Source organism: Terrapene carolina, unplaced genomic scaffold (genome assembly GCF_002925995.2).
Source record: "Terrapene carolina triunguis isolate 2854851 unplaced genomic scaffold, T_m_triunguis-2.0 Scaffold238, whole genome shotgun sequence".
Classification (NCBI taxonomy): Eukaryota; Metazoa; Chordata; order Testudines; family Emydidae; genus Terrapene; species Terrapene triunguis.
Genome location: NW_020664589.1, coordinates 5,971,270 through 5,986,550, shown reverse-complemented (window position 1 = coordinate 5,986,550; position 15,281 = coordinate 5,971,270). Strand labels below are relative to the sequence as shown.

The 15,281-nt window shown below is 50.6% G+C and overlaps 1 protein-coding gene across 1 annotated transcript; it reads left to right on the top strand.

Moving 5' to 3' along the window:
* The first annotated feature begins 1,414 nt into the window (after positions 1 to 1,414).
* On the top strand, positions 1,415 to 15,103 carry CDK9 (cyclin dependent kinase 9). The gene is made up of 7 exons (XM_026657299.1): positions 1,415 to 1,562; positions 2,056 to 2,137; positions 2,950 to 3,040; positions 9,632 to 9,798; positions 10,654 to 10,825; positions 10,990 to 11,138; positions 13,886 to 15,103. Exons 1-7 carry the CDS (start codon positions 1,471 to 1,473, stop codon positions 14,249 to 14,251), a joined length of 1,119 nt encoding a protein of 372 aa, XP_026513084.1. The 5' UTR covers positions 1,415 to 1,470; the 3' UTR covers positions 14,252 to 15,103.
* The last annotated feature ends 178 nt before the right edge of the window (positions 15,104 to 15,281 follow it).

The following is a 15,281-nucleotide window of genomic DNA, read 5'->3' as shown; positions in this document are numbered from 1 at the left end:
TGCCAGCCAGGGCAAAATGCAAACATTCTACGACAACTGATCAGTGTGTTTTGCTCTCTCTCGGGGGCCATGCAAATTGTCCCTCATTTCTGGTTCTCCTGCATCCTGGACTATAAGTGAATACTGCGTATCCCTGCCAGTGGGATAGGCTTTTGACACTGGTCCTTTAGGCTCCCCTTTTAATCTTAATCATAGAGCTGAGGCTCCGAGAGGAAAAATGACTTACCTAAGGCCACACCAGCAGACAGTGGCAAAGTCAGGCCTGACTCCCAATTGCCCGTCCTAACCACTCCAGTGATCTAGTCCCTCTCCTTTCCCAGCGACAGGATTAGTGGCACCCCCCTGTGCTATCAGATGTTTCTGCTTTCTCAGCAAGCCCATTTCTGTTGCCTGAAATCTTGGCTCGACTTTGTCTCAGGACTCCTGAGAGTGCTAAGTCTCTCTCTCGGCCTCTCCCTGGCTGCTAATACCATCGGCTTGTCTCAAAGCCCCCCCTGCTGGCATTCTGCGCTTATATCCATCAGCGCCTCTGAGATAGATGGTGCGGGGAGCTGCATCTGAAAATGCTGCTGAGCTGTGAATAATTGGTGCATCAGGCAGATATGATAGGAAGTGTGTATTGGGGGGGATGAGAAAGCCAGTGATGGAACGGCGCTGAGAAGATAGACAATGTGCATCTGATTCATATGCATGAAGAGAGAGTGTGTGTGTGTGGGGGGGGTGGGGGAATGAAAGACAGTTGATTTAACTTTGTGGTGCAATTTGATGATGCTTTGACATGCCAGTGCTGTTTTGGGTGCAATGTAAGGCCCTGATGGGGCTGTTGCAGAGGGATGTGATGGCGCTGAGACGGGACGGGGTCATGTTCTGATGCCTTTGTGTTATTGCGGGCACCCAGGAAGTTCTGGAGTGATGCAGGGGCACACGTTGGTGAGGCAAATCGTATTAGAGCAACCCCTGGTAGCCAGGCCTCCGCCAGGTGCTAGGCGCTGAACACACATATACTACAGAAAAAGTTCCTGCCCCGAAGAGATGAGAAACGAACAGACAGGGGAGCACGAGGCAAGGGTGAGACGGTTCATATGGCAAAGCAGGAGGCGGCTTTCCGGGAAATACGCCACGGGAGTCGGTGTGAAGCGCTTGGCCAGTGCAGACATGGGGAGATGGAGCGGAGGCGGTGTAAGGACACGCAGCGATGGCCTGAAGACACACGCAGCCGTGGTGCTGGGGCAGACCCGGGGGCCCCTTGGCGCTGCGACCCCCGGAGAAGACGCGCGGGGCCGCGGAGCGCCTCCGAGCTCAACCGTGAGCGTTCCCCGCCGGTCCAGAACTACAACTCCCAGGCGGCACCGCGGCGCAGGAAGGGGCGGGGCATAGCGCGCGAGACCGGAAGCTCCCGGGGTAACACGTCACCAAACGCGCCGTCGCTTGGGGCGACGGAGGCCTAGCGAGGGCTGGCACGGCCCCGGCATGGCCAAGCAGTACGACACGGTGGAGTGCCCCTTCTGCGACGAGGTGTCCAAGTACGAGAAGCTGGCGAAGATCGGGCAGGGCACGTTCGGGTGAGAGCCGGACCCTCCCGGGCCTGCCCCCCCCACGGGGTTTGAGGGACCTGGCGCCTTGCCCCCCCCCCCCCCCCCCCCGGGCCCCGGGGGCGGGCCCCCCCCCCCCCGCCCCCCCCCCCCCCCAGAGCCCTGGGATCTGAGAGAGAGACTCCCTCCTGAATGCCTCTAAGGTCTGAGATTCCCCCTGTACCCTTCCTGCCACCTCTTGGAATCTGCAAGGCCTGCTCCCAGTAGTCTCCTGGGGATCTGTGAGAGTCCTGTCCCATTGCCATTCTCTCACATGCCCTGGAATCTGAGAGCCTGCTCTCTAGAGGAGATCATGGTGCTTCTTGGCATGAAGCGGGAAGACCTGGCTTAGGCAGAGGGTCAGCACAGAGCTGCCTGTGTGGAAGTGTAGAAATGTCTTGTTTGGTCTTTCCTGGCTGTGCCTGCTCCACTTGGCCACCTCAACTCCTCCAGGAATGCTCATGTATTTCCGTCCTCTCTGCAGGGAAGTGTTCAAAGCAAAACATCGACAGACTGGCAAGAAAGTGGCTCTGAAGAAAGTGTTGATGGAAAATGAGAAGGAGGGGGTAAGATTGATGGGCATGTGCCTGTACTGTGTATGGTGTGGGAGAACGGGAGTTTGAGAGCTGGGCATATGTCTTTAGTAGACAAAGACTGAATCTTTGTCTGGGATGACAAGGAAATTCATAGTGTGTGTAACTTTGCAGGACCTACTGCAGTAAAAACCAGTATGGAAATGGATGAAGTAATATACAAGACTGTTTCCATTTAGAAAGTGTTGTGTTTCCCTATGTATCAGGAAAGTAATTTGTTTAAAAAAACCCCAAAATACTCTTTCCATATTGCCTTGTGTGTCTGAGTCACATCTCTGTTGTTCCCAATAAGATTTTACTTCTGTTAACATGGTAGTGTTGATACACTGAGGAGATGGGGAGCTGCATTCTAATCAGGATCACACATAATACAATGTGTCCATATTCTGATGACAAACCTCTGTATTGCTGGTGATCTCATAAGAAGCAAAACCAGACTATTCTTTTTCACCTCTCACTTTGTTTTTTTTGAGTAGCTGTTGCCGCACCCTAAGGGTCTGATCTTGTATGGTGTTAAGGACACTCAACTTCTACTTAAGTTTCTAGGTGCTAAGAGTTGTAAACTGAGCAGACAGGAACTAAACAACGTTGCTTTTAGCCTCTGTTCTGACCCTAGCTGCACTTTGTCCACATTTAATTCTGCTTGAATACATCTCCTCTTTGAGATTTCTGCCATGATTTTCTCTCTTCCCTCCTCCGCCACCCCCTACCCCCACACCTGCTTTAGACTAGATTGGGATATTCTCTTGCAATTCTGACATGTGGCTCTCTTATCTCCTTGTTAGTTCCCCATCACAGCCCTACGTGAGATCAAAATCCTTCAGCTGCTCAAGCATGAGAATGTGGTGAACCTCATAGAAATCTGCAGGACCAAAGGTAGCATGTTTTAGTTCCCCCTTTTTGTTTTGTTCACTCACATCAGTTGATCTCTAGCGTGCCCTTTTATTTTTCTTTCAGCGAGATGCACTTGCCCAATACAAAATAGCCTGGTTTGTCCAAAGATTTTGGTGGATACCTGTCTCCTTTGGATAACAGTGGCCTGCTGAGCCCTTGGGCAAGTCACTGCCCCTCCCTGCGCCTCAGTTTCCCATCTGTAAAACTGGGATAAATGATACTGGCCTGCTTTGTAAAGTGTGTTGAGATCTATGGATGAAAAGAACTACATGGTGGTGTTATTATATATGAGGCCTGGTCTACACTAGGCTTTTATGTCGACTTTAGCGCCGTTATATCGAATTAACCCTGCACCCGTCCACACCAGGAAGCCATTTAGTTCGACATAAAGCTCTCTTTAAATCGATTTCTGTAATCCTCCCCAACGAGAGGATTAGCGCTAAATTCGACATGGCCATATCGAATTAGGCTAGGTGTGGATGGAAATCGACGGTAATAGCTCCGGGAGCTATCCCACAGTGCACCACTCTGTTGACGCTCTGGACTGCAGTCAGAGCTCGGATGCTCTGACCAGCCACACCCCCGGGAAAATTTGAATTCATTTTCATTTTCCTGTCTGGGCAGTTTGAATCTCAGTTCCTCTTTGGACATCGAGGGGAGCTCAGCAGCAGTGGCAACTATGCAGAGCTCTCCAGCAGAGATGGCCGTGCAATCTAATAGAAAGAGGGCCCCAGCATGGACTGATCGGGAAGTCTTGGATCTCATCGCAGTGTGGGGCGATGAGTCCGTGCTTTCAGAGCTGCGCTCCAAAAGAAGGAATGCTAAGATCTACGAGAAGATCTCCAAAGCCATGGCAGAGAGAGGCTACAGCCGGGATGCAACGCAGTGCCGCGTGAAAATCAAGGAGCTGAGACAAGGCTACCAAAAAACCAAAGAGGCTAACGGACGCTCCGGATCCCAGCCCCACACATCCCGTTTCTACGAGGCACTGCATTCCATCCTGGGAGCGGCCGCCACCACTACCCCACCCCTGACCGTGGACTCCGAGGATGGGATCATGTCCGCGGCCGGTTCCTCGTCGGACATGACAGCGGACGGGGAAGATGAAGAAGGAGATGAGGAGGACGAGGCAGTCGACAGCGCTGGCACCGCTGATTTCCCCGACAGCCAGGAGCTCTTCATCACCCTTACCGAGATCCCGTACCAACCGTCCCCATCCCTTACCCCGGACACAGAATCAGGGGAAGGATCAAGCAGTAAGTGCTGTAAACATGTAAACATTTATTTAAAACAGAACGGTAATATTTATACTATTAACAATGTACATTTATAAAAGTTCTGTAAACTAGTAAAAAAATAATCAGGTACAAAACAGGAATATTTACAAAGGTAACAAATGGGTTTTCATGATTTCTCTGTCTTAGGCTCTTCTCAATTTAGTCCCAAGTGTTTTAAAAAATTTTCACAATGTCCGTTACTCCATGATTCCCAGGCCCAAGACGCTCCACTCCATAGTCCCAGTGCACCTACGCGAAAATCCGGTCAATGTGGCCGGGGATCGACGAGAAATCCTCGTAGGAGAACTCCTCGTAGGTCTCGTGGAGGTAGAGCTCAAGCCTGTTGATCAGGTTCCGGGGTAGGGCAATCTTAGTGGGCCCTCCGTGGTAGCAGACATGCCCCCTCCACGCCACAATCAAGTACTCCGGGATCATGGCCCGACATAGCATGGCGGCATACGGCCCCGGTTTCTGCATGCTTTCCCGCAGCATGCGTTCTCTCTGGGTGTCCGGGATCCTCAGAAGGGTGATGTCGCTCATGACGCCCTGCTTTGAATTAGGGAGGGGAATGTTAGTATTGGGACTGCTTTACAGCCACGCGGTGGAGGGAGAGGGGCAGCATACAGGGATCTTTCCCTGGGACAGCCGCGAGGGGGTGGGACAGGGGCAGAGTTGATGCTGTCCTGATTGCTGGCAGCAGAGACTGGCATTGCTTTCAATGTGAAAGGAGGCCAGTGCTACTGCTGGAGTTTTAAGCAGCCACAAGTCTGCGGCTTACCATTATTGCCCGCTCCAGAAGTTCAGGTCTCCAGCCACGCTTCTCAGATCACTCCAAGACCTCCGCAAGTCCACAGGCACTGAAGGCGACGGCCGAAAATTCGACCTTGTCCTGAGTGCGCATGTGAGAGGTGCAGTGCATGGTCTTGTTCACAGAGAAAGACTAGGTTCTTTGTATACAATTTCATTTATCTGTCTCAGGAATTCACTCCCTTTTCACAATTCACACAGACACATCTGCGACTGTCTCCCAACCCAGCCTGTCAGCACACTCCCAGAGGCTAGCGCAGATTAGGCGGAGGAAGAAGAAGACGCGTGAAGACATGTTCTCAGAACTAATGGGATGCTCCCGAGCCCAGGCAGCCCAGCAGACACAGTGGAGGGAGAACTTGTCACAAATGCACCGAGCAGTCATGGAACGGGAGGAGAGGTGGCGTCAGGAGGACCAACAGGCTACTGAAAAGCTGCTTGGACTAATGAGGGAGCAAACGGACACGCTCCGGCGCCTTGTGGATGTTCTGCAAGACCGGAGGCAGGAGGACAGAGCCCCGCTGCAGTCTATCTGTAACCGCCCTCACCCGCCACCAAGTCCCACACCACCCTCACCCAAACTCCAAAGAAGGAGGGGCGGCAAGGGCCGTTAAAACTTTCAGTCAACCCCTGCAGACTGCTCTAGCACTAGAAGGCTGACATTCCCCAAAATTTCATAAGTCCTTTCCTACCCACCTCACACAAGCCCCCGTCCAAGTTTCACCCCCCACGTTTCATGTCTGGTTCGCAATAAAATGTTTGTTTCTCTCCATTACTGTTTCAGTCAGGTTCTTTTGAGGGAGAGTCTGTCTGGAGGGGGGGAAGGGGCTTGGTAATTGGGCAGGACAGTGACCTTTAGCAGGGTACAGAGGCGGTGTCAGGTCCAGCATCAGGACACATACACAGTGCAGTCACTGGTTACCCTGGTCAGTCTGGGAGGTGTTTTTCATGTTCTCCATTGAAATAACCAGTCCACCAGTGCGGAGCCTGGCATTCCGGGAGTTTAGAAGCATCATTTGCATCAGAACACTGAACCCGCCCCCCGCCACAGTCTGCGTCCCCGGTTTAAAATATTCCCGCGAAAACAGCAACACAGACAACGGTGTTCATTAACAAAATCGAAATGATTTTATTTTTTGGGAAGGGGAAGGGGGTGAAGGGGGTATGTAACTGGAGAGGATAGTCAAAATGAACTGGGTAAAGAAACGGGGGCAGGTTCAGCTTTTCTGTCCACAAACTGAAAAGTCACTGGTTGCCCTGCTCACTCAGGAACCTAGCTTTCAAAGCCTCCCGGATGCACAGGGCGTGCCGCTGGGATCTTCTAATGGCCCGGCTGTCTGGCTGGACGTAATCAGCAGCCAGGCTATTTGCCTCAACCTCCCACCCCGCCATAAAGGTCTCCCCCTTGCTCTCACACAGATTGTGGAGCACACAGCAAGCTGCAATAACGATGGGGATATTGGTTTCACTGAGATCACAGCGAGTCAGTAAGCTTCTCCATCTCCCTTTGAGACGGCCAAAAGCACACTCCACTACCATTCTGCACTTGCTCAGCCGGTAGTTGAACAGTTCTTTTTCTGTGTCCAGGGCGCCAGTATAGGGCTTCATGAGCCAGGGCATTAGCGGGTAGGCTGGGTCCCCGAGGATGACTGTAGGCATCTCCACATCCCCAAGAGTTATTTTGTGGTCTGGGAAGTAAATACCTTCCTGCAGCCGTCTAAACAGACCAGAGTTCCTGAACACGCGAGCGTCATGAACCTTGCCCGGCCATCCGACGTAGATGTTTGTAAACCGTCCCCGATGGTCCACCAGTGCTTGCAGCACCATTGAAAAGTAGCCCTTTCTATTGATGTACTGGCTGGCCTGGTGGTCCGGTCCCAGGATAGGGATGTGAGTCCCATCGATAGCCCCACCGCAGTTTGGGAATCCCATCGCGGCAAAGCCATCTATGATGACCTGCGCGTTTCCCAGGGTCACTACCTTTGGGAGCAGTACCTTCACGATTGCCTTGGCTACTTGCATGACAACAACCCCCACGGTAGATTTGCCCACACCAAAGTGGTTCGCGACTGACCGGTAGCTGTCCGGCGTTGCAAGCTTCCAGAGGGCTATGGCCACTCGCTTCTGGACAGTGAGGGCTGCTCGCATGCGGGTGTCCTTGCGCTTCAGGGCAGGGGACAGCAACTCACAAAGTTCGAGGAAAGTCCCCTTCCGCATGCGAAAGTTTCGCAGCCACTGGGATTCATCCCAGACCTGAAGCACTATACGGTCCCACCAGTCCGTGCTTGTTTCCCGGGCCCAGAATCGCCGTTCAACAAAATCCACATGCCCCATTGCCAACGTCATGTCCTGGGCGCTGGGGCTCGTGGTTTCTGACAGCTCTGTGCCACTCTCCGACTTCAGGCTCTCACGGCGGTGCCGTAGCCTCCTCGCCCGATTTCTCTGCATCTGCCTCAGGGAAAGGTGTATGATAAGCTGCGAGGTGTTGAGAACGGCCACAAGTGCAGCGATGGTCGCAGCGTGATCCATGATCGCAGTGCTGTGGCGTCCGCGCTGTCACTGACCAGAAAAGTGCGCGAACTGATTTCCCGCCGGCGCTTTCATGGAGGGAGGGAGGGCGTTAGTGACAGACGGATGACGACAAATTTTTTTTACCCAGAAGGCATTGGCGGCTCGACCCAGAATTCCGATGGGCAGCGGGGACTGCGGGAACTGTGGGATAGCTGCCCACAGTGCACCGCTTCCAATATCGACGCTCGCCCCGTTAGTGTGGACTCACAAAGTCGAATTACTGTCCTTAGTGTGTCCTTAGTGTGGACACACACGTTCGACTTTGCAATATCGATTCCACATATTCGATTTAAGTAAAATCGAATTACCCTCGTAGTGTAGACATACCCTGAGAGTTAACACCTGATGTGCTAGGGATGTAGCCGTGCCTTGGTTAGCATAGCTTTGACTGCATCGCAGCTCAACTAGAAGACGCCTTTGTAAGCTCCTTTGAAATACTGTGCTACTACAGTTGAAAGTGTGTGTGTGAGATTATAAAACTCATGTTTCTGGGTTTATTTAACAACAACAACAAAAGACACTGGAGAGAAACTTGACATACAAGTTTCTCAGCCTGAAAGTGGTTGGTTTTTTTACATTTGTCCTTTCTTTAAAAAACAAACAAAACCCAATGGTGTTAATATCCCATTAATAGCTGGAGCTCTCCCTCTTCTTGTTTAACACATTGTTCAACACAGGTTGGCTCCTTTTATAAACTTTGTATTAATGCCACGCTCTGCAGCTGGTTTGCTCCGAGTTCCCCAACCGTGGCTGGTAACTGTAAGCACTTTGGTAAATGGATTCAAAGGCTTTCTGGTTCCATGGTGCAGTCACTTGAATGCCTGGTTGTCCTCCCACTGCATTGCAAGCTGTCTCTTTGGGGCAGCCTCCTCTGTGTTTGTGTAGTGCCAGCATCTGCGCTCCTGGAAGCAAATCGTATCCTCTGAGGCTGCGTAAAACCTTCTATTGTGTAATACAGCATTTGAGAGAGTGAAGAGTCCTTGGTTTTGCTCAGTCTTCTGTTGTTCACTCTCCTGGGCTTCATTTTGGATGTGCCCCCCAGTATATTAATTAAATCTTAAAAAACATAAGAACGTGCCTGGAAGGGTCCTTCTGGGTCATCAAGTCCAGTCCTCTGCTATGAGCAGGCAGCCCTGTCATATCATCTTACTCGTAAACTTATCAAGCTCCATCTTAAAGCCAGATAGGTGTCTTGCCCTCACTACTATTGTTGAGAGGCTGTTCCAGAACCTCATTCCTCTGATGGTTTATAGATCTTCTAATCTCCAGCCCAAGTTTCCCTATGGCCAGTTTATCCCCCTTTGTTCTTGTACAGCATTGTCCTTTAGCTTCAGTAGCTCTTCTCTCTCCTTGGTGTATTTATAGAGAGCAGTCATTCCTTCCCAGCCTTCACTTTGTAGGTTAAACATTCCTTCTCAGAAGACAGGTCACCCTAGTAGCCCATTCTGTGCAAATCGAATTCATCTTTTTTGAACATGGGTGACCGTAAGAAACAATGTGCTTTATGTTATGTACACATGCCATGATCTTCACTGCTGTAACTCTCCTCCTGCATTCCCCCTACTTCTCCTTTGGATAGCCTTCTGGGTATCTAGATGCTGAGGTTCTTGGTGGCCAGGGATGTCCCCATTTCTCTATATAGCTATGGCTGTGTAATTGACGACTCTGGGGGTACGTGGTGAAAGGGGGCAGGCGAGGTAGAACTTGTGTGTTCACCCTGACGCTCGATTGTGACCTTAAGATAGAGTTACGTCGTGTTTTCGATTTCTTGGTTATGGGGCAATATTTAACCTCCTGAGTTGAATGGTGCTTGAACTAAGGCTGGCCAGCATCCGGTGCTAGAAGTTGACAGAAGGAAAGCTAGCCGTCAGTGTGGGGGAGAGACCTCCTTAACGACCACACGTTGCTTCTCTTGTAGCCTCCCCCTACAATCGCTGCAAGGGCAGCATCTACCTGGTGTTCGATTTCTGTGAGCACGACCTCGCAGGCCTCCTCAGCAACGCCCACGTGAAGTTCACGCTGTCGGAGATCAAGAAAGTGATGCAGATGCTGCTGAATGGACTTTACTACATCCACAGGAATAAGGTAAAGGGCAGGATCTGTATTTCCTTGCTGCATGGCTTGAGGGCTGAGGCGGCAATGGCCTTGTGTGTGCCCTGCTGTGAGCACAGGCCAGTGTCTCTAGCTGGGCTGCTAGTTCTGCACACTGGCACTCTGGGACGTGTGTACTTTTCAGGGTGGCTCAGCATTGAATCAGTAATGATTATTCTCAGTCTCAGGGTTTGATGCTGGGAGGCTCCTTTTTATAGGCTGGGGGAGTGGGAAGCTTTAGCAGAGCCAGTGATGGCCAAGTAAAAAGCTTAAGATGTATTTTCAAAAGAGGGAGGACGATGCTCTGAAGGATCCTTATCAAGTCCTCCCAACCCACCATGGTGTTTGTAACACTGCAGAATAGAGTGTCCAAGGAAACGATACACCTGAAAACCAAATGTAAGGGTGACCTGTGTTCTAAGTTCAGGAGCTAATGCAGAGCTGTGCTGTGACTGCTAACCTGAGGGCCCAGGACTGACTGGGCCATGTAATCTGAACTCACCCTGGCTCTCCCAGGGCAGGGGTGAGGCACATTAGCTGCTGTGGGGATGCTTGTCATGCTACTGCCTGTGCTCTCTCTGTCCTGTGGGTGACTGGAGGGTTATGGTTGCAGTACCTCACACCAGTTCTAGATCCTCAGCTGTAACTTCCCCCTCCAGCCAACTCCATGCTCGGTGAGATGCTCCCAATGGGTTTATTTTCTGTTGTGTTCATCCACGTCCAATCCTAGACTTTCCGATGTTTCTTTTCCAGGGTCTGAATGCCCCATTCACCTTCCTGGTGGTGGGGACCTTTGTGATGAAGATAGAGCTGGATGGCTTAACCTTTCAATTTCCCTCCTTTGTGCAGATCTTGCACCGGGATATGAAAGCTGCAAATGTACTGATCACCCGAGATGGGGTCCTGAAGCTGGCAGACTTTGGTTTGGCTCGAGCCTTCAGCCTGGCAAAAAACAGTCAGCCCAACCGCTACACCAACCGGGTGGTGACTCTGTGGTATCGGCCTCCGGAGCTTCTCTTAGGTAGGTGGGAGGCTTGGCTAGAGGAGAAATTGCACAGGGAATTCTCCCATCTTCTGTTTGTTTCTCTTTCCCCGTCCCCTTTACTATTTTGTTCTCTCAGTCTGGCGCATGCAAAGCTCTTAATATTAGAGTCTAAGTGGTTGATCTGGTGCTGCTCTCTTTAGGGGAACGGGACTATGGCCCCCCCATTGATCTCTGGGGTGCAGGCTGCATCATGGCAGAGATGTGGACTCGCAGCCCCATCATGCAGGGGAACACGGAGCAACACCAGCTCACGCTCATCAGCCAGCTCTGTGGATCCATCACTCCGGAGGTAGGGGCCCAAGGCACGGGAATGCAGCACCTGTGGGAAACTGTATGGGCATGGGCTTAGAAACCTGGAATCCTGAGATCTAATCCTGCCTCTGAGACAGACCTGCTGGGTGACCTTGAGCAAGTAATATACCTATCAGCTGCATTTAAAGGGGGCATCCTTACATCCCAAGAGTGGTGAGAGGTGTGCGTTGCTCCCTGAAGAGATCAAGCATGTTTACTGTATCCAGAATGATACACTGCCCTGCTCTAGCACCTCTACCAAAGATAAACAGTGAATTTAGCCTCTCCCCCGTGAGGTGAGTATCACCCCCTGTGACGGGCTGGACCCCTGGGATGTCACGTGATCTGCTGGGACGCCACTGAGTCAGACTATTCTGCCAGCCCAGGCCCCCTTTTACCTGGTCTTGCTGGGCCAGGCTCCCCAGCCTTTTCCAGCCAAGCACAGGCAGGGCCACACCCTGCTGCACAGAGAGACAGAGATCTGCTCTGAGAAGGCTCAGCTTAAAGGGCTTGCCACAGCACCCTGATGTCCACCCCCCTTGGAGTACAAACCCCAAATTATATGAAATTCGCCTCTTCCCTCAATGTGGAGGAGGGTGTGCACAACTTCTCTTCGCGCCCCCCTCCACCCCCAAGTTAGAAATCACATCAACTGGGTTATATTGTAAACCAGAATTAACTATAACAGGTGTATTTTAAATAGCTAAGGAGGTAGCAGACAGAACAAGGCAGATTACTAAGAAAATAAAACAGAGCACGCAAACGAAGCTTAATACACTAAAGAAATTGGTTACATGTAAGTTCTCACACTAAATGTAGTTCTAATAATCTTCACAGGCCAGACGCCCTTCCAGCCTGGGTCCAGTTCTTTCCCCCGTTCTATCTTAGTTGTTTCCAGCAGTCATCTTGGGTGGGGCAGCAGGGGAGAACTGCTGACCTGGATTACCTCACTCCCCACCCTTAAATAGGATTTGCATAAGGTGGGAGTCCTTTGTTTCCTAGTTTGACTCCCTTCCCTTTCAGCGGAAAATTACAAGAAGTCCCAGGTCATGTTTTAGTATCAGGTGACAAGACCACCTGACCCTGTAGGGCCCGGTAGCCATTCTTCACAGACTGACCCACAGGAAGACTAAGCCCTTTTACCGTCCATTGTCTCTTCTGATGGGCCTGTTGTACCTGAAGTGTTAGCAGTGGGCGTCACCCAAAGTAACAGTTGAAATACAGATACATAGTCAATATTCCTAATTTCAGATACAGAAATGATACATGCATACAAATTGGATAATCGCATTCAGTACATCATAACCTTTCCAATGATATCTCCCATGAGCCATCTTGCATAAAGTAGATCTCAGTTATGTCATATTCATATCATAAGCATATTTTCATAAAGAATATGGAATGACACGTCACACCCCCATTTTACAGCTGGGAAAATTGAGGCACAGAGCTGAAGTTATTTGCTCAGGGTTTTTCAACAAGTCAGTGAGAGAACTGAGAATTGAACCCCGGTCTCTCAGCTTCCAGTCCTGCACTTTAGCCACAAGACAATCCTCAACAGCTATCCTATTATGGGGTTGGTAATAGGCTATTACTTAATATTACAGCGAGAGAGAAGGTGCTTTTCATTTCTAGGTTGTGGGTCTGAATCTGTCTGATCCGTGGCACCAATCACACTGGTAAACTTGCCACCATCTTGTGGCTATTGAGAGGTCTGTGTGAAATGACTTTGGTGCCAGCCTAGTTGCTAGTTGACCATTCTTTCTCAGAACACCACCATTTTTGGCTCTAGTTTTTTCAGAAGAGAGGCCAATGTCTTGAATTGCGTCTGAACCCCTAGAGATGGTCCCTTCAAGTCAGGATTGTGGCACAGTGGGGCAGTGATAGATAGACTTACACCAGGGGTTCTCAAACGGGGGGTCGGGACCCCTCAGGGGGCCGTGAGGTTATTACATGGAGGGGTCGCGAGCTGTCAACCTCCGCCCCAAACTCCGCTTTGCCTCCAGCATTTATAATGGTGTTAAATATATAAAAGTGTTTTTAATTTATAAGGGGGGTCGCACTCAGAGGCTTGCTATGTGAAAGGGGTCACCAGTACAAAAGTTTGAGAGCCACTGACTTACACTGCTGCTGCCTGATTATACCTGTGCTATGGATAAATATGACTGTCAGACTGTGACCTTCACTTGTATGTAGGTGAATGTATTACCCCTTTAAAATAAACAAAAGCTTGCCATGTTCCACCCAGAGCCGGACTGATGGGGAGGAGGTTTGTTTGCAAAGGTCTCTGGGCTCAGCTGGGATGAAAGGTGCTGTATACATTTGTTATTTGGTCAGCTTTTTCTTTTGTGTATTCTCATAATTGACAGCCCATGTTATTGTACAGCTGCTATCTGAGGTCTATGAGAATTATCTATCCTAGAGCAGCTTAAAGGGACACTGCTAGATTTTCCCTGCTGATTTTTTTCCCCCATGTATCTCCAAGTGCAATATCTGCCTTACGGTTCTGTACTGCTGCTCGTCTGTGAAGCATCTGCATGCATTCCACTTTCGACTGCAAGAGTAAAATCCCTAATGGATGTCATGGGGCCCTAGAGGGTGTGTAGTGAAAGAACTGGTTGGTTTGTTTCTCCACTACAGCTGAATGCAGCATGCATGTGGGATTTAGTTAGGGCACCAACATCAGGCTCTAAAATGGTTTAGCTGTCTCCTCTCTAAGGCTAATCTCCCTTGTGCCCCCTCTAGGTTTGGCCAAATGTGGATAAGTATGAGCTGTACCAGAAACTGGACCTGCCCAAGGGCCAAAAGCGCAAGGTTAAAGATCGCCTGAAAGCCTATGTCAAAGACCCATACGCTCTGGATCTCATAGACAAACTACTCGTTCTGGATCCTGCCCAAAGAATAGACAGTGACGATGCACTGAATCATGACTTCTTCTGGTCGGACCCGATGCCCTCTGATCTCAAGAACATGCTCTCCACGCACAATCAATCCATGTTTGAGTACCTGGCTCCACCCAGGAGAAGAGGTGGACACATGCCGCAGCAGCCAGCCAATCAGGGCAGGAATCCAGCTGCAACCAATCAGACAGAGTTTGACAGAGTGTTTTAACTGCTGGGGCCCCCCGAAAAGCGAGTAGGGAGCAGGCTTTTTCTTTGAAATACCCTTACGTTCTGCAGTCTCTTGTAGCAGCAGCTCTGATGGAAAGGAGGTGCAGGCCCTGGTCTGAGATGTTGGGCTGGACGAGCTGTCTGGAACAGTTGTGTGCATAAAGGAAGGGGGCTTACGTACCTAGACGTCCTTGGGAGCTGTTTCCAAGGGCCTGGGATCATCTCTCAGCCCATCTGGCACAGAGTTTCTGTCTCTGCCCCCAGAATTAGCATCTCTTTACCAGTAGCTGGCTCTAATGGGTCATTTCTGCTGGGGAGCCACTGTTGGAGAAGGTTTTGTCACTGCCCAAGCTTTACAGCACTGGAGGAGATGACTGGGTGACTCATTAACTGAACTGCGGATGCAGCAGGCAGGATAGATTGGCCCACATTGGGAACTGCCTCAAATCTCTTCTGAATTGCTCCTCTGTGGCTGCAGTTCCCCATGTGGTCCTTCCTTCTGCTCGTTGTGTGTAGGGTGAGGGCCGCATAGCTGAGTGCCACTGAGCCTTGTGTGTGTGTGTCTTCCTTGTGTGGAGCCAGTGGGATTGGTACAGACAAAACGCCTCCAAATTCGAGAACTAGCTCGCACCATGTTCAAGACTGCAGCAAGTCCTGGTTCAGACAGGGTCAGAGCCTAGGAAAAACAAAGGGTCTCGGTGACTAATCAGGAGGGAGTGAGGGTGCTCGTTACTGTTGCTCTGACCAGGAGGATCTGTCCGAGTCGTTGCTTTCAATAAAAGTTCATCATGCTTTCTGTTCAGCCTACTGCCACTTTTGGTTGTAATCTGCAATTAAAGTTCCCTTTCTTAGACCCCTGGTCTGCTGTGTATTCCTCTGACTCACTAACCAGTGCGGCAACAGCACCAGTTCAGATCTGAAGGGAGCTGGACGCATTCTGCTCCTAGTCTGAGGGTGGATGTGACTGGAGGATGGCAGGTGTCTGTCCAACTCTCCTGGGTGCTGACCATAGCGACAGAGCACCAATGAGC